This window comes from Symphalangus syndactylus, chromosome 13 (assembly GCF_028878055.3).
Source record: "Symphalangus syndactylus isolate Jambi chromosome 13, NHGRI_mSymSyn1-v2.1_pri, whole genome shotgun sequence".
NCBI classification, from domain to species: Eukaryota; Metazoa; Chordata; class Mammalia; order Primates; family Hylobatidae; genus Symphalangus; species Symphalangus syndactylus.
This window is the reverse complement of record NC_072435.2, coordinates 22209199-22223153: the sequence shown is the minus strand read 5'-3', so window position 1 is coordinate 22223153 and position 13955 is coordinate 22209199. Positions and strand designations below refer to the sequence as shown.

Below are 13955 nucleotides of genomic sequence, written 5' to 3'. Positions count from 1 at the left end.
TGCTCAACATCACTGATCATCAGAAAAATGCAAATCAAAACTACACGGTATCATCTCACCCCAGTTAAAATGACTTTTATCCCAAAGCAGGCAAAACAAATGCTGGTGAGGACATGGAGAAAGGGGAACCCTCATACACTGTGGGAATGTAAATTAGTACAGCCACTATTGAGAACAGTATGGGGAGGTTCCTCAAAAAACTAAAAATAGAACTAATATATGATTCAGCAATCCTACTGCTTGGTATATACCCCCCCAAAAAATAAATTAGTATATAAAAAAGATCTCTGCATTTCCATGTTTATCACAGCACTACTCACAATAGCCACATGACCATCAACAGTCATGGAGTAGTATTTAGCCATAAAAAAGGATGAGATCCTGTAATCTGCAACAACATGGATGGAACTGGAAGACATTATTTTAAGGGAAATAAGCCAGACACAGACAGCCTTCACATGTTCTCACTCATTTGTGGGAGCCAAAAATGAAAACAATTGAACTCATGGATATAAGAGAGTAGAAGGATGGTTACCAGAGGCTGGGAAGGGTAGGCAGAAAAAAAAGGGGATGATTAGTTGGTACAAAAATAAAGTTAGATGCAATAAATACAATCTACTATTTGATCGCACAACAGGGTGAATACAGTCAGCAATACTTTGTTGTACATTTTAGAATAACTGAGGGAGTACAGTAGGAATGTTTGTAACACAGTAATAAAAGCTTGAGGTGATAGATACCTCATATACCCTGATGTGATTCTTACACATTATATGCCTGTATCGAAATATCCTATGTACCCTGTAAATATTAATATATACACCTTCTATATATTGTAAAAATTAAAGAGAAAAAAATTTAAAAAGGTGAACTGCCAAGGCTTCAAACCTTGCTACTGCATCTCCCGAACAGGAGATCCTGGGCAAGTTATTTAACGTTTCTAAAACTCAAACCCTCATCTTGTTACTTGGGAATGACAGAGGTTTCTACAAGTGTGAGGATTAAATGAGATGCTGAACTTACAGGCTTTAGCATAGAATCTGTACAAAGTAAGTTCTCAATAAATGCTGACTGCTATTAATTTATTTTACTAAATTAAGAGAAACATTTTAATGGCAATATCCAATACTAGTGAGTATGAAAATCAAACCCCATTGCTATTGATGGTGCTGATTTGATAATTCTCCTTTTTAAGTTGTAGTCATGGTGATGATTTATTACAGCAAAAGGATTCAAAGCAAAGTGTGCAAAGGGAAATGGGGCAGAGTCTAGAGGAAACCGGTCACAGCTTTCAGGAGCTGTGTCCCTGTGAAGTCACACAGGCTGCACTTCATTCCTCCTGCAACAAATTGCGAAAACACACCCACAATGTGTGAAATTTCACAACTGTGAAACCTCGCAATTGTGAGAAATGTTGTCTACTAAAGACCTAGTGCCTAGGGTTTTTTATTGGGGGCTGGTGATCTGACAACTCTTCTGCAAAGTAATTCAGAAGTATCTAGAGCTCCCCCTCTGTGACTCAGTACTACAGAAAACAGGTAAAAGCACTTAATGCAGATATGCTGATGTTAATAATAATAAATTAGAATCTAAATGCAAAATAGGAAATGAGAGACTAGTAACATAGAATATTTCTACTAAAACAAAATGTGAAAAAAGCAGAAATATATAAACCTTATAATAACCATGAAATCCAATTTCATAAAATAAACAAGTAATCAGTGATTAACTCTATGTAACTGTTTTTGTCTTTTCCTTTTTCTAAACTTTGTTATATGACTAAATTTCTTCTAAACTTAAAAACAGTATTTTAATAAAGGATATTTCTTCATGTTGAAATTAAGATGTAAAATAATGCATATGTGTCCTCTTTTTGCACTGTGCTTCCATCTGGCTTCTCATTACACACCCTCAGAACGTGGAGGTCACCAAAGCCAGACGCTTGAGGTGGTGCCGTTTTCTCCCAGCCTACACCAAAACGTTGATCCCTAGCTCCTAGATGATGCATCCCATCTAAGCAGAAACTCAATGAATGCTACTTAAAGAAACAAACATACAAAATACATAACTTGGCCAACCAAAGAGGAACCTATTTGTCAATGAATCCTTGAAAAGTAGCTGAAAAGAACACTTGGAGAAAAGAGTTAAAAAATATTTTTAAAGGAATCACAAAAATCATGCAGATTTGAATGTTATCATAAGTATTAACAGAGAGGGCAGTGTATACCTTCTCTGAAGGGAAATACGAAAGCAGAGATGCAGGGGGACAGGTGGGCATAAGGTGGTGGAGAGCTGAGCTTCTGGAAACAGGCAGAGGCTGGGCCTCAAACCCTCCTCTGCTGCTCCTTCCTAGCTGGGTGACCTTGGGCAAGTCAACAAACCTCTCTGGGCCTCAGTTTGCTTGTCTATAAAGTAGGGGTAATAACAGCACCCACCTTATGGGGTTGCTGGGAGGAAGACCCTGAACTTAGAAGAGTGCTTGATACCTAGTAAGGGCTTACTAAATGTTGCTTTTTCTTCCTCTAGGACTCATATTGAAGAGACTTGAATTCTCTGCACAGGCCTTTTAGTGGGAGAGGCACACAAATAATCTCTTAAAGAGATTGCCCCCTCACAATCACATGAGCTCTTATGCAGAACGCCTGCCTCTATGCTGCAATAGATTGAATGTTTGTGTCTCCCCAAATGCCTATGTTGAAATCTTACCATCTAAGGTAATGGTATTCGGAGGTGGGGCCTTTGGGAGGTGTTTAAATCACAAAGGTGGAGCCCTCATGAATGAGATATCATCTATAATCACCTATAATCTCTCTCCCAGAGAGCTCCCTCACTCCTTCCTCCATGTGCAGACACAGCAAGAAGGTGCCACCTATGAACCAGGAAGCAGTCCTTACCAGACACCGAATCTGCTCATGCATTGATCTTGGACTTCTTAGCCTCCAGAACTGTGAGAAGTAGATTTCTGTTGTTTGTTAAGTCACCTAATATATGGCATTCTGTTATAGCAGTCCCAGTAGACTGAGACATATGCTGCCTTGGTTCTCTGTCACTCACCAGGAGCCCGGCGTCTTCTTACTGGCTCTACCATCCAGGGCGCTTTCCCTTTCTCCAATAACGTGATCACATTTGGTCTCCGAAACGAAAGACCTGTATGTGGGACAAACATGGGAAATGATCATAAATGTGGGCACCACAGAAGTCAGAGCCACGCTCTGCATCAACAGGATTGCAGGTTTAGTAGCATGAAGGGAGCACACAGGATGTGAAGGGCAGCTGGAGAATGGGGAGTGTGATATTGTGATTTATAAGAAGGGCCGGGCGCGGTGGCTCACGCTTGTAATCCCAGCACTTTGGGAGGCCGAGGCGGGCGGATCACGAGGTCAGGAGATCGAGACCCCGGTGAAACCCCGTCTCTACTAAAAATACAAAAAAAAATTAGCCGGGCGTGGTGGCGGGCGCCTGTAGTCCCAGCTACTCAGAGAGGCTGAGGCAGGAGAATGGCGTGAACCCGGGAGGCGGAGCTTGCAGTGAGCCGAGATTGCGCCACTGCACTCCAGCCTGGGCGACAGAGCGAGACTCCATCTCAAAAAAAAAAAAAAAAAAAGAAGAAGAAATATGTAGTTGCTTTTCATCCCTGTTTCCTGGCACACAGCTCCTTAAACCCTGGGAATCTCCTGCATATGTGTCTTTTGTATGTTAATGAGAAGACTGTGGCTGGGGGCTCCTGGACAGCCTTCAGATGGGGGCTGGTTGCCAATCATGTGATTAGAGGATTGGAACTTTCAGCCCCATTTCCTGACCTCTGGGGAAGGGTTAGAGGATGGAGGCTGAGCCGATCACTAATGGCCAATGATTTAATCAACCTTGCCTACCTGAAGCCTCCTTAAAAACCCCAGTGGACTGGGTTTGGAGAGCCTCGGGGTTGCTGACCACGTGGAAGGTGGTACAGTAAGAGGGTGCATGCTCTGTGCCCCTCCCCCCATAACTCGCCCTCTGCATCTCTTGCATCTGGCTGTTCAACTGCATCCTCTGTAGTGTCTTTTACACTGAGCTGGTAAGCATAAGTAAAGCGCCTCCCTGAGTTCTGAAAGCTACTCTAGCAAATGACTGAACTTGAGGAGAGGGTCATGGGAATCCCCTAATTTAGAGCTGGTCAGTCGGAAGGCCTGGACATGCAACTGGCCTCTGAAGTAGGGGACAGTCCTGCGGGACTGGGCTCTTACCCTGTGGGATGTGACGCTATCTCCAGGTAGACAGTGTCAGAATTGAATTGGAGGACACCCAGCTGGAGTCTGCTGGAGAACTGTTTGGTGTGTGCGGGAAAACCCCCAAACATCTGGTGTTAAGAGTGTGCGGTGTTGAGTCTGGTTGTTTAAATCTCACACGGGGAGGCAGGAATCTAAATTATAGCCAGTAGAGTTGCTAAATTTTAATTCGACAAAGCAAACTATTTTCCTGAGAATTGAGTCAGAAACTCCTGAGGCTGGTTATGAAGTTACTGTCTTTCTGCTCCAGACCCTCACCCTTGTATTATCTGTTTTGTGGTGCCAGGGCTGGGGCCTTGGTGTCTTCACTTCTGCTTCACCAGCTGCTTCCTGTCAACATCCACCAACAGGGGCTTTGTTGGTTTCAATGTCTGGGTTTTTTAGTTCTGTACTCCCAGAAACAGTTTCATCTGGCTCCTCAGAAGTATAAACAAACCAGGCAGCACACTGCCCCCTCCTTCAGAAATCTGAGTCCCAGATCCGAGGGGACCTTCCTTGAAGCCCTAAAAACCCCAAACTCTTCCCTTTGTCCCTCCAACCCCAGGCATGGTGGCAGCATCCTGCAGTTACTGTCTCTGTTACATCAATGTCCACTATTCACCTTTCAACAACACCTCTTAAATCAATTCTTTAAATTCTATCAAAAGAGGGGTAGGTGCGGTGGCCCATGCCTGTAATCCCAGTACTTTGGGAGGCCGAGGTGGGCAGATCATGAGGTCAGGAGATCGAGACCATCCTGGCTAACATGGGGAAACCCCGTCTCTACTAAAATACAAAAAATTAGCCGGGTGTGGTGGAGCATGCCTGTAATCCCAGCTACTCGGGAGGCTGAGGCAGAGGAATCGCTTGAACCAGGGAGGCAGAGGTTGCAGTGAGCTGAGGTCGCGCCACTGCACTCCAGCCTGGCAAAAGAGTGAGACTCTGTCTCAAAAAAAAAAAAATTTATATCAAAAGAACTCAAAAGTTACCTACAGAGTTTCCATAAGACCCAGCAATTCTATCCCTAGGTATATGCCCCAGAGAAATGAAAACATACATCCACACAAAAAACTTGTATATGTTCATAGCAGCATATCAAAATAATGAGAGTGAAAACCCAAATGCCCATCTATTAACTGATGAATGGATAAACAAAATGTGGTCTATCCATACCATACGTATTCTTTGGCAATGAAAATAAATGAGTTATTGGCACATGCTACAACGTGATGAACCTCAAAAACATTAGAAATCAAAGAAGCCACATATTTATGATTTCATATGTATGAAAGGCCCAGAGCAGGCATATCCATAGAGATAGAAAGTGGACTAGTAGTTGCTGAATCTGGGGGAGATGAGTGGCCGGGGGAGACGAAGAGTGACTGCTTACGGGTACTGGGTTTTTGGGTGGGAATAATGAAAATATAATTGATTGTAGTGATGGATGCATAACTCTGAATACACTATTATAAAAACCATTTAATTGTGCACTTTTTATGGGTGAATTGTATAGTATGTAAATTATATCTCAATAAAGCTCTTTTAAAAAAGAAACTGCAGTGGCTTCCATTTTCCTGACTAGACCCAGAGTGATGCATGTCCCTCAACAGGCTTGTTCTGGACTGTGGGGGTAGAAGAGCCTTACCAAGCGAGACCAGGTTCCGGTAATTCTCCAACATGACATCTTCATACAAATCCTTCTGAATGGGGCTCAGCCATTCCCACTCCTCCTGGGAAAAGTAGATGGCCAAGTCCCCAAATGTTATAGGTGCCTGAAATGAGAAATCAAATGTCTATTCACCATGGACTTGTGCTTCCACATGGCTGGAGGAAACGGCACACACATCTTAAACATGGGAGACACAAGGTACCAAGAATCATTCAGAAAGCATTCAGGGTTCTGAGGCCAAAAGGGGCGGGTGTATTAAATAAATTAAATAAAATACAATATAAGACATAGCTGTTATTAAAATTATGTTGCATTAAGAACATGTGGCAACCCGGATCTACCAGGCATTTACAAAGTCAAGGCATTCTTCTAAGCACCTGACTGTACTGGTTCACTTAGTGCTCATGTGAATCTGACAGAGGCACTGTCAGCGGAATCACAGTATGTTACAGATGAGGAAACTGAGGCCCAGAGAGATGAGAAAACTTACTGCAGGTCTCACAGCTAGTAAATGGAGAAGCTAGTGTTCAGCACAGACAGCTCCCAATTTAATCTCCTAACCACATGCTCTCCAAGAAACGTGAATATGTCACACGTGACAAAAGGTTCTTTGAGGGTATAATCAAGGTTACTGATCATGTGACCTTGGCAGATTATCTTGGACTTGACCTGGCCAGTTGGTTATTGGTTCTTGCTGTCTTGAAGATGAAAAATGAGGGTCAGGTGGAAAGTGTGGGAAGGAACTGAATCTGGCCAATAACCAGCAAGTCTGGAAGAGGACCTGAGCCCCAAATGAGAACACAGCTGGCCAACACCTTGATTTCAGCCCTGTGAACTCCAAAGCAGATGACCCAGCTAAACCATGTTGTGCCTGGACGCCAACCACAAAACTGCATGATAATAAACACGTGCTGTTTTGAGCTGCCAAGTTTGCAGCTAATCTGTTACAGCAGCAAGGGGGAACTAATACACATAACTGAAAGCAAACACGCTTGTTATGGGAAACTGTATTTGAGATGCCTGTTGTAAAAACCACTCGATGATTGACAGTGGTGGAGCATGCTGACCACAGGAGGCTGCACATAGCACCTCACTGCCTGTGCCAGTGCAGTCAATGGAATAGCAGGGCTATGTGGTGCCTTTTAGTCTTGGGACCTTAGCTAAAGAGATTTCCTCCATTAAACATGGGTTTTACAAGGAGAAACAAAACCACAAAACAAGACTAACTCCAGAGCACATGTCAAGTCCCCTCTGCTACTGCAGGCCCCACCTCGGCATTCATCTCCATGCTGAGAAATTGCAGTGGCTCTCATCTTCCTCCACGGAGGACATTTCTCCTGGGGAGGGCATTTCTCCTGGGGAGGGCATTTCTCCTGGCACTGGCAAAGCCCCTAGGAATGCTGAACCAACAGGCCAGTGCCACGTGCACACTGGGAATGGAGACAGGTCCGCTGGGCAGTTCCCTGGCTGCTGGGCCCTTCTCAGGTTCTCATCCCCCATGGCAATGGGAGAAAACCAAGGACTAGGTGTTGGATGGATCTCCAACAGGCAACAATTCTCCACGGAAGGAAAGCAAATGGTCCACATCTCACAAGACACGATGGGGTGTTCCAGAAGAAAGAGGAATTGCCACTTACCTTGGATTTGGATTTCCCCCGTGCAGAGGGCATCCTTTCCTCCTCCTTTAGGGTCCACGCTCAGAGAGGGGCAGAGAGCTGGTAAGGCAGGGCTGTGGGGAGACGACAGGATATGAGGCCAACTGGGTCTTTTGGGCAGTGCCAGAGTCCACAGGCCCCTACCTAACCTGGAGACACACACACACACACACACACACGCACATGCACACACACAGATGTCAGAACACCTGGGGCATTCCTGTCCCCCCTCACCCTCTCACGGTCAGGGAAGGGCACGGCCAACCCTTTTTGTGCCTAAGATCATAGCAGGTTCTTGATCAGGAGGCAAATAAGGACTGTACAGACCTCTGGCCATCCATTTGACAAGTATTTACTGAGCACCTACTGGGTGTCCAGCTGTCCCAGGTACTGGGGAGAGAGCAGTGAGTTAGAGTGGAAGAGTGCCAGCTACCAAGCACCTTACATTCCAGTAGGGAAAGCAAGTCCATATAAAGCACAATGATGGTCATGGTCATTGCTATGAACAATAAACAGGCCAGGACAGGGGTTAGAGTTGTGGGATGGTCAGGGATGGTGTCTCTGAGGAGGTCACACTGAGCTAAGGTCTAAATAGGAGCGCATGAGCCATGTGGGTGCTAGGGGAAGAGCATTCCAGGTAGAGGCACAGCAGGTGCCTCTGCGTCGTGGGTGGGCGCAGGCAAGGTGTGAGGAGAGCAAGGTCTGTGTACTGAGGCAGAGTGAGTGCAGTGGGGACAGTGGGCTAAGGCAGGAGGGGCCGGATCATGAAGGGGGTGCTGAGCAGCTGGGATTTGATCCCAAGTGTGACATCACTGGGGGAGGAGGGGGAGCTGAGCAGGGGAGTGACACCATCAGACAACATTTAACAAAAAACTGGGGCATGTCTATATGGTGGGTAAACTGTGTGTTAGGAGAGGGAGCAGGAGTGAGGAGAGGACTCACTAGTTAGCTTTGCAGAAACCCAGGGAAAATGTTGGTGACATGACTAGGGTGGGTGGAGTGGAGGAGGGAAGATGTGGTCAGATCACCTCCTCAAGAGGGCCCCTCTATCCACCCATCTCAAAAGAATCTCTGCCCTGTATCAGTCTCTACCTGTGCTGTCCAATGTGAATGCCACTAGCCACATATGAAAACTGAGCACAGGAAATAAGACTAGTGGAACTGAGGAACTCATTTTCTTTCTTTTTTTTTTTCTTTTGAGACAGGGTCTTGCTCTGTTGCCCAGGCGGGAGTGCAGTGGTGTGATCTTGGCTCACTGCAGCCTCAACCTCCCCGGCTCAAGCGATCCTCCCACCTCAGCCTTCCAAGTAGCTGGGACCACAGGCACCCACCACCACACTCAGCTAATTTTTGTATTTTTCAGAGACAGGATTTTGCCATGTTGCCCAGGCTGGTCTCAAACTCTTGGGCTCAAGCAATCAGACTGCCTAGGCCTTCCAAAGTGCTGGGATTACAGACATGAGCAACTGTGCCCAGGCTGGAACTTATTTTCATTCCAATCAATTCACTATTAAAACAATAATAAAATAAAATTTAAAATTATTGCTAAAATTATTTTTACTGTTAATTTGAAATGAAAAACTGATACTCAATTTGGTTAGTGTAAAACTTTAAAGTATGTCTGGAACAACTCGGGTATGTGACTCTGCTTTTCCAAAGGTTTTATGAAATTAAGTACAGATCAGGTATCTCCACTAAAAATTAAGGGTCTAGATGGACCGTGTGTATAAAACTTGTATCGGATTTCAAAGACTCAGTATGAAAAAATGTAAACTATTAGTATGAAAAAATAACAATTTCATTGATAACTGTTTATATTGGCTACACGTTAAAATGTTAATATTTTGATATAATCAGTTAAATGTTATTAAAATTAACTTTAATGGGCCAGGCACAGTGGCTCATGCCTGTAATCCCAATGCTTTGAGGCTGATGCAGGAGAATCACCTGAGCCTAAGAGTTTGAGAGCAACCTGGGCAATGTAGTGAGACCCCGTCTCTATAAAACATTAAAAAACTAGCTGAGTGTGGTGGTGTGTGCCTGTAGTCCTAGCTACTTGGGAGGCTGAGATGGGAGGATTGCTTGAGCCTGGGAGGCAGAGGTTGCAGCAGGCCAAGATCATGCCACTGCAGCCCAGCCTGGGTAGCAGAGTGAGACTCTGTCTCAAAAACAAAGCAAAACAAAACAAAATTAATGACAGATGTGTTGCTTTTTACCCTTTTCAACGTAGCCTCTGGAAAATGTAAAATTATATGCCTCACATTATGTTTCTTCAGGGCGGTGCTACCGCATGCTCTATTATTGTATTGCCCCGTTTTCCACATAGCACTCACCGCTTTCTGAAAACAGTGTGTTTATGTGGGTAGTACCTCCTCCCTCCCTAAACACACACAATGATCTGGGCTGGAAAGCAGAGACTCTGTTTTGTTCACCGCTCTACTCCCAGGGCTGAGAACCTACCTAGCACAGAACAGGTGCTCAATAAACACTTGTTGACTAACTCAACCAAATCCTCAGTGTGCTGAAACCCCATCCCAGAGACACAGTTCTGCTGCAGCCATTCCCTGGCCCTCCACATTTGTCTTTGGAGAGGACAGAAATGGGGACATACTATTCACTTCCCTTACTGTGGAAAGCTTGACATCTTGAGAAAATGATGCAATGAATGCCTATTTACTCTTCACCAAATGCTGACATTTTTCCTACACTTTTTTAAAAAGGCAGTTGTCTGAAAGTTGTAGACATGACAGTTCATCCCTAAATGTTCCAGCACACGCCTTCGAAGAATGCCATCGTCATACCCTGCTGCCAACAACAGCAGAAATGTCCCCAAAAGCTTTTTGTGACTTTGTAATGAAAACAGTACAGCAGCATACAGCCTGGAGAATGGAAATAACGGATGTTCCCTCTACAGATGTTTGTTTCGACCCGTAGGGGTGGAGGTAGAAGAAGATAAATAAATCCCAGGCCATCAGGCTTGAGTTCAGAGTTAGGTAACGGATATGTTTTGATACGAAACATGGATCCTAAGATGGCCTTGTCCTGTTTAAGAGAAGCTAGGCAGAAGAATGCTTGGATTATTACATTTCTCTCTTTGTAGGATAAAGTAGTAGTTAAGAATAGGAATACTAAGATGAATTATTAACAAGATGAATAAATGTTGAGTGCTTCCATGTGCTACGCAACACTGAAGATTATCATTTCAATTCTCACATCTGGTGGCAAGTCCAGTTCTAATGCCATTTTCCAGATGGGGAGGTGGAAGCACAGAGAGGAAGGAATCACTTGCCCAACATCATAAGGTAGACCAGTGGCAGAGCCGGCGTTCAAACATAGACATTTGCCCTGAATGCCTGGCTCTTAACCATACTGTGTGGCTCCCTCACCTCTGCCCATGTCAGAGGAAACAAGCTGAGCAGAGAAGACCAGCAGGGCAGGTTTGAGGCTGCTCTCCCAAGAGGCCTGTGCACAGGGTCAGCCCCAGGCTGGTGTCTAAGGACCTGGCTGGGAGACCATCCCCTACACGGATATAAAACTTTCCCTGACTGTTAAGAATACCTTCAGCTTCACTGTATGCTGCAGGGAGCACACAATTTACGCCTTATGTTGAACCCCTGCTTTCCTCCTGGGAGTCTGCAATATTGTTATCTGCCAAGCAGAGGATGCCGATGTAACCAGCTCACAATAACAAACGTGGACACTGAGTCTCTAACGGGCATGCTGTGTAGACAGCACCTCGCATGTGTTGTTCTAACTCATTACTAAGGGAATTAGTATTTTACTCAGGACTGCACTGGGAGAGGACTCCCAGGAGCCTGGCTCTGGCTTCCCCAGGCTCTGCTCTGTGCACCCTTCCCTTTGCTGATACTGCTCTGCATTTTTTGGCTGTAATAAATCATTAGCTGTGAGCATGACTACAGGTTGGGTCCTGGGAGGCCCTTGAGAATGCTGGACCTGGGAGGTGGCCCTGCAGACTCTGAAACATAAGCCAGTAAGAGGTAACCCCCCTCTATCACACCCCTCAGCTGTATCAGCCTTAGAATGAGGATCCAATGAACAGTCATTCTGCAACAGATGGAGTTGAGGTGGGCACATGATTAATGTCCTGGCCCCAATGGGAGGCAGCTGGAGGTGTGGCTTCCCAGCCCCTCAGGAGGGTGCCCTAAGCCACACCCCACTCCTCTGGTGCTCTTGTTAGAAGGACCCCTGGTTACCAGGCCTCTGGTTTAATAAAACATGACTTGAATGACTCTATCTTAAAGTGAGTAGCTAGGCGCTCACAAGGCCCCCGCTATAATGTTAATGCTTACAGTCTGAAAGTAGCCACATCCTGAGCTGATCACCTATTACAATTACAGAAAATCTATGGACACACAGAACATCTCCCACCAAGCCTGCAGAATGTCCAGATGTCCTGAGACTGCAGCCCACTTTACTCAGAGATAACATCAATGACCAGGCTTAGGCTGAAGGATGAATGGTCACTGATAGCACAAATAGCCCTACCTTTAGTGAGCGCATCTGCACATTCCAGGTTTAATGATAGCTCCTTACAGTTTCTCATTCCTTCTCCTGCTTTCTGAGAACACCCTACTCTGTAACAGAGTAGTTTCCAATAAACTTGCTTCTTTCACTGTGCTCTGACTCACCTTGAATTCCTTCCTGTGCAAGATCCAAGAACCCTCTCTTATGGTCTGGATTGGGACCCTCTTTTCCAGCAACACTCACTGGGCAAGAAGCGGCAGGGACCCATGCAGGTGAGCTATGGTCCAGGAGGGACCTCTAATTAGCACTGTGTGCCATGCAGGCCACATCAGGCTAAGGGGGATACTTGACTTCATCTGCCTGGGAATGAGGGCACTGGGGCATTAGTGACTGTGGTAGACCAGAGTTATGGCCCCCCGCAAAGATATGGACATCCTCATCTTCAGAACCCATGAATATGGCACCTTACATAGCAAAAGGAACTTTGCAGGTGTGATGAAGTTAAGGATCTTGGGGGCGGGGGAGGTTATTCTGAAAATGGAAAACACACAAACCGTTTTTCCTCTGCTGTCACACCACAACAATCCATGACCACATGTGTGAGGAGTTTTCCCCACACACCAAAATGAGAAAACCCCGTCTCCACTAAAAATACAAAAATTAGCACATGCCTATATTCTCAGCTACTCAGGAGCCTGAGGTAGGAGAATCGCTTGAACCTGGGAGCAAAGGTTGCAGTGAGCCAAGATCACACCACTGCACTGCAGCCTGGGTGACAGAGCGAGACTCTGTCTCAAAAACAACCACAACAAAATCTCTGGACCCCAAAATCACTAAGCCAAAGGGAAGTCAAGCTGGGAACTGCTTCAGGCAAACCTGCCTCCCCTTTTATTACTAACCACGTACCTCCCTCACACTATGCCCACAAGAAAATTCTTTTTGGACAAAGGACACACAGAACTCATGAGATAAAAGCATAGCTGATTGCTCCCTTTGCCCTATTTCACTAAGCCAGACCAAGGCATAAGTGACTACTCCTCTACCCTCCTGTCACATGTAAACTGTGTGTTCAGTGAAAGGCTCATCAGAGACTTGAAGGAATGCAACTGTTTGTCTCTTATCTACCTATGACCTGGAAGGCCCCTCCCTAGCTTCGAGTTGTCCCACCTTTCCGGACCAAACCAACGTACATCTCACACATACTGGCTGATGTCTCATGTCGCCCAAAAACGTATAAAACCTAGCTGTGCCCCGACCACCTTGGACACATGTCAGGGCCTCCTGAGGCTGTGTCATGGGTGTGTCCTTAGCCTTGGCAAAATAAACTTTGTAAATTGACTAAGACTTGTCTCCGATATTTTGGGTTCACAGACATCATTTTGGAAATTCTACGATTTCAGGAGTTTTATGCCAGGAAACAGGTTAAAGGCTAAATAGTTATTTCTCAATAGCACAATCCTGGATTGCCGAAGTGGGCTCAACATGATTACAAAGGTCATCTTTATAAAAGGGAGGCAGGAGGATCAGCGTCAGACAGAAAAAGAAATTGCAAGATGGAGGCTATGCCGCTGGCCTTGAAGATGAAGGAGCACCTGCTGACATGGCTTCGTAGCTCTGCCTTTCAGGACTGTAAGAGAATAAATGAGTGTAGCTTGAAGCCATTAAGTTTGTGGCAATTTGTCACAGCAGCAAGAGGAAATGAATACAGTGACCCTTCCACCATTTCCTTCCAGTCCTCATGCCCAATAAATGGGCTTCTTTTGCTTTGTCAGTGACCTGGTGCTGAAAACATCTGTAATTCAGGGGAATTACAGGGCTAGGGTGAGATGAAGAGGTCACCTGGTGATCTCTGAAGCCGGCCTGTGAGGCCACTCCGAGAGGCAGAAAGGAGGCCTGAAACAG

General features: G+C 45.4%; 1 protein-coding gene across 14 annotated transcripts in view; it reads right to left on the bottom strand.

The window, feature by feature from the left end:
* ZNF667 (zinc finger protein 667) overlaps positions 1–13955 on the bottom strand; it is a 38064-nt gene that overhangs the window by 15180 nt on the left and 8929 nt on the right. For all 14 annotated transcript variants that reach the window (XM_055236543.2, XM_055236546.2, XM_055236540.2 and 11 more), the window contains 3 exons: positions 7551–7642; positions 5890–6016; positions 3055–3147 (listed from right to left, as the gene is read on the bottom strand). In XM_055236543.2, coding sequence (XP_055092518.1) covers positions 3055–3147; positions 5890–6016; positions 7551–7583 — 253 coding nt within the window. In that variant the 5' untranslated portion in view covers positions 7584–7642. The remainder of the gene's footprint in view (positions 1–3054; positions 3148–5889; positions 6017–7550; positions 7643–13955) is intronic.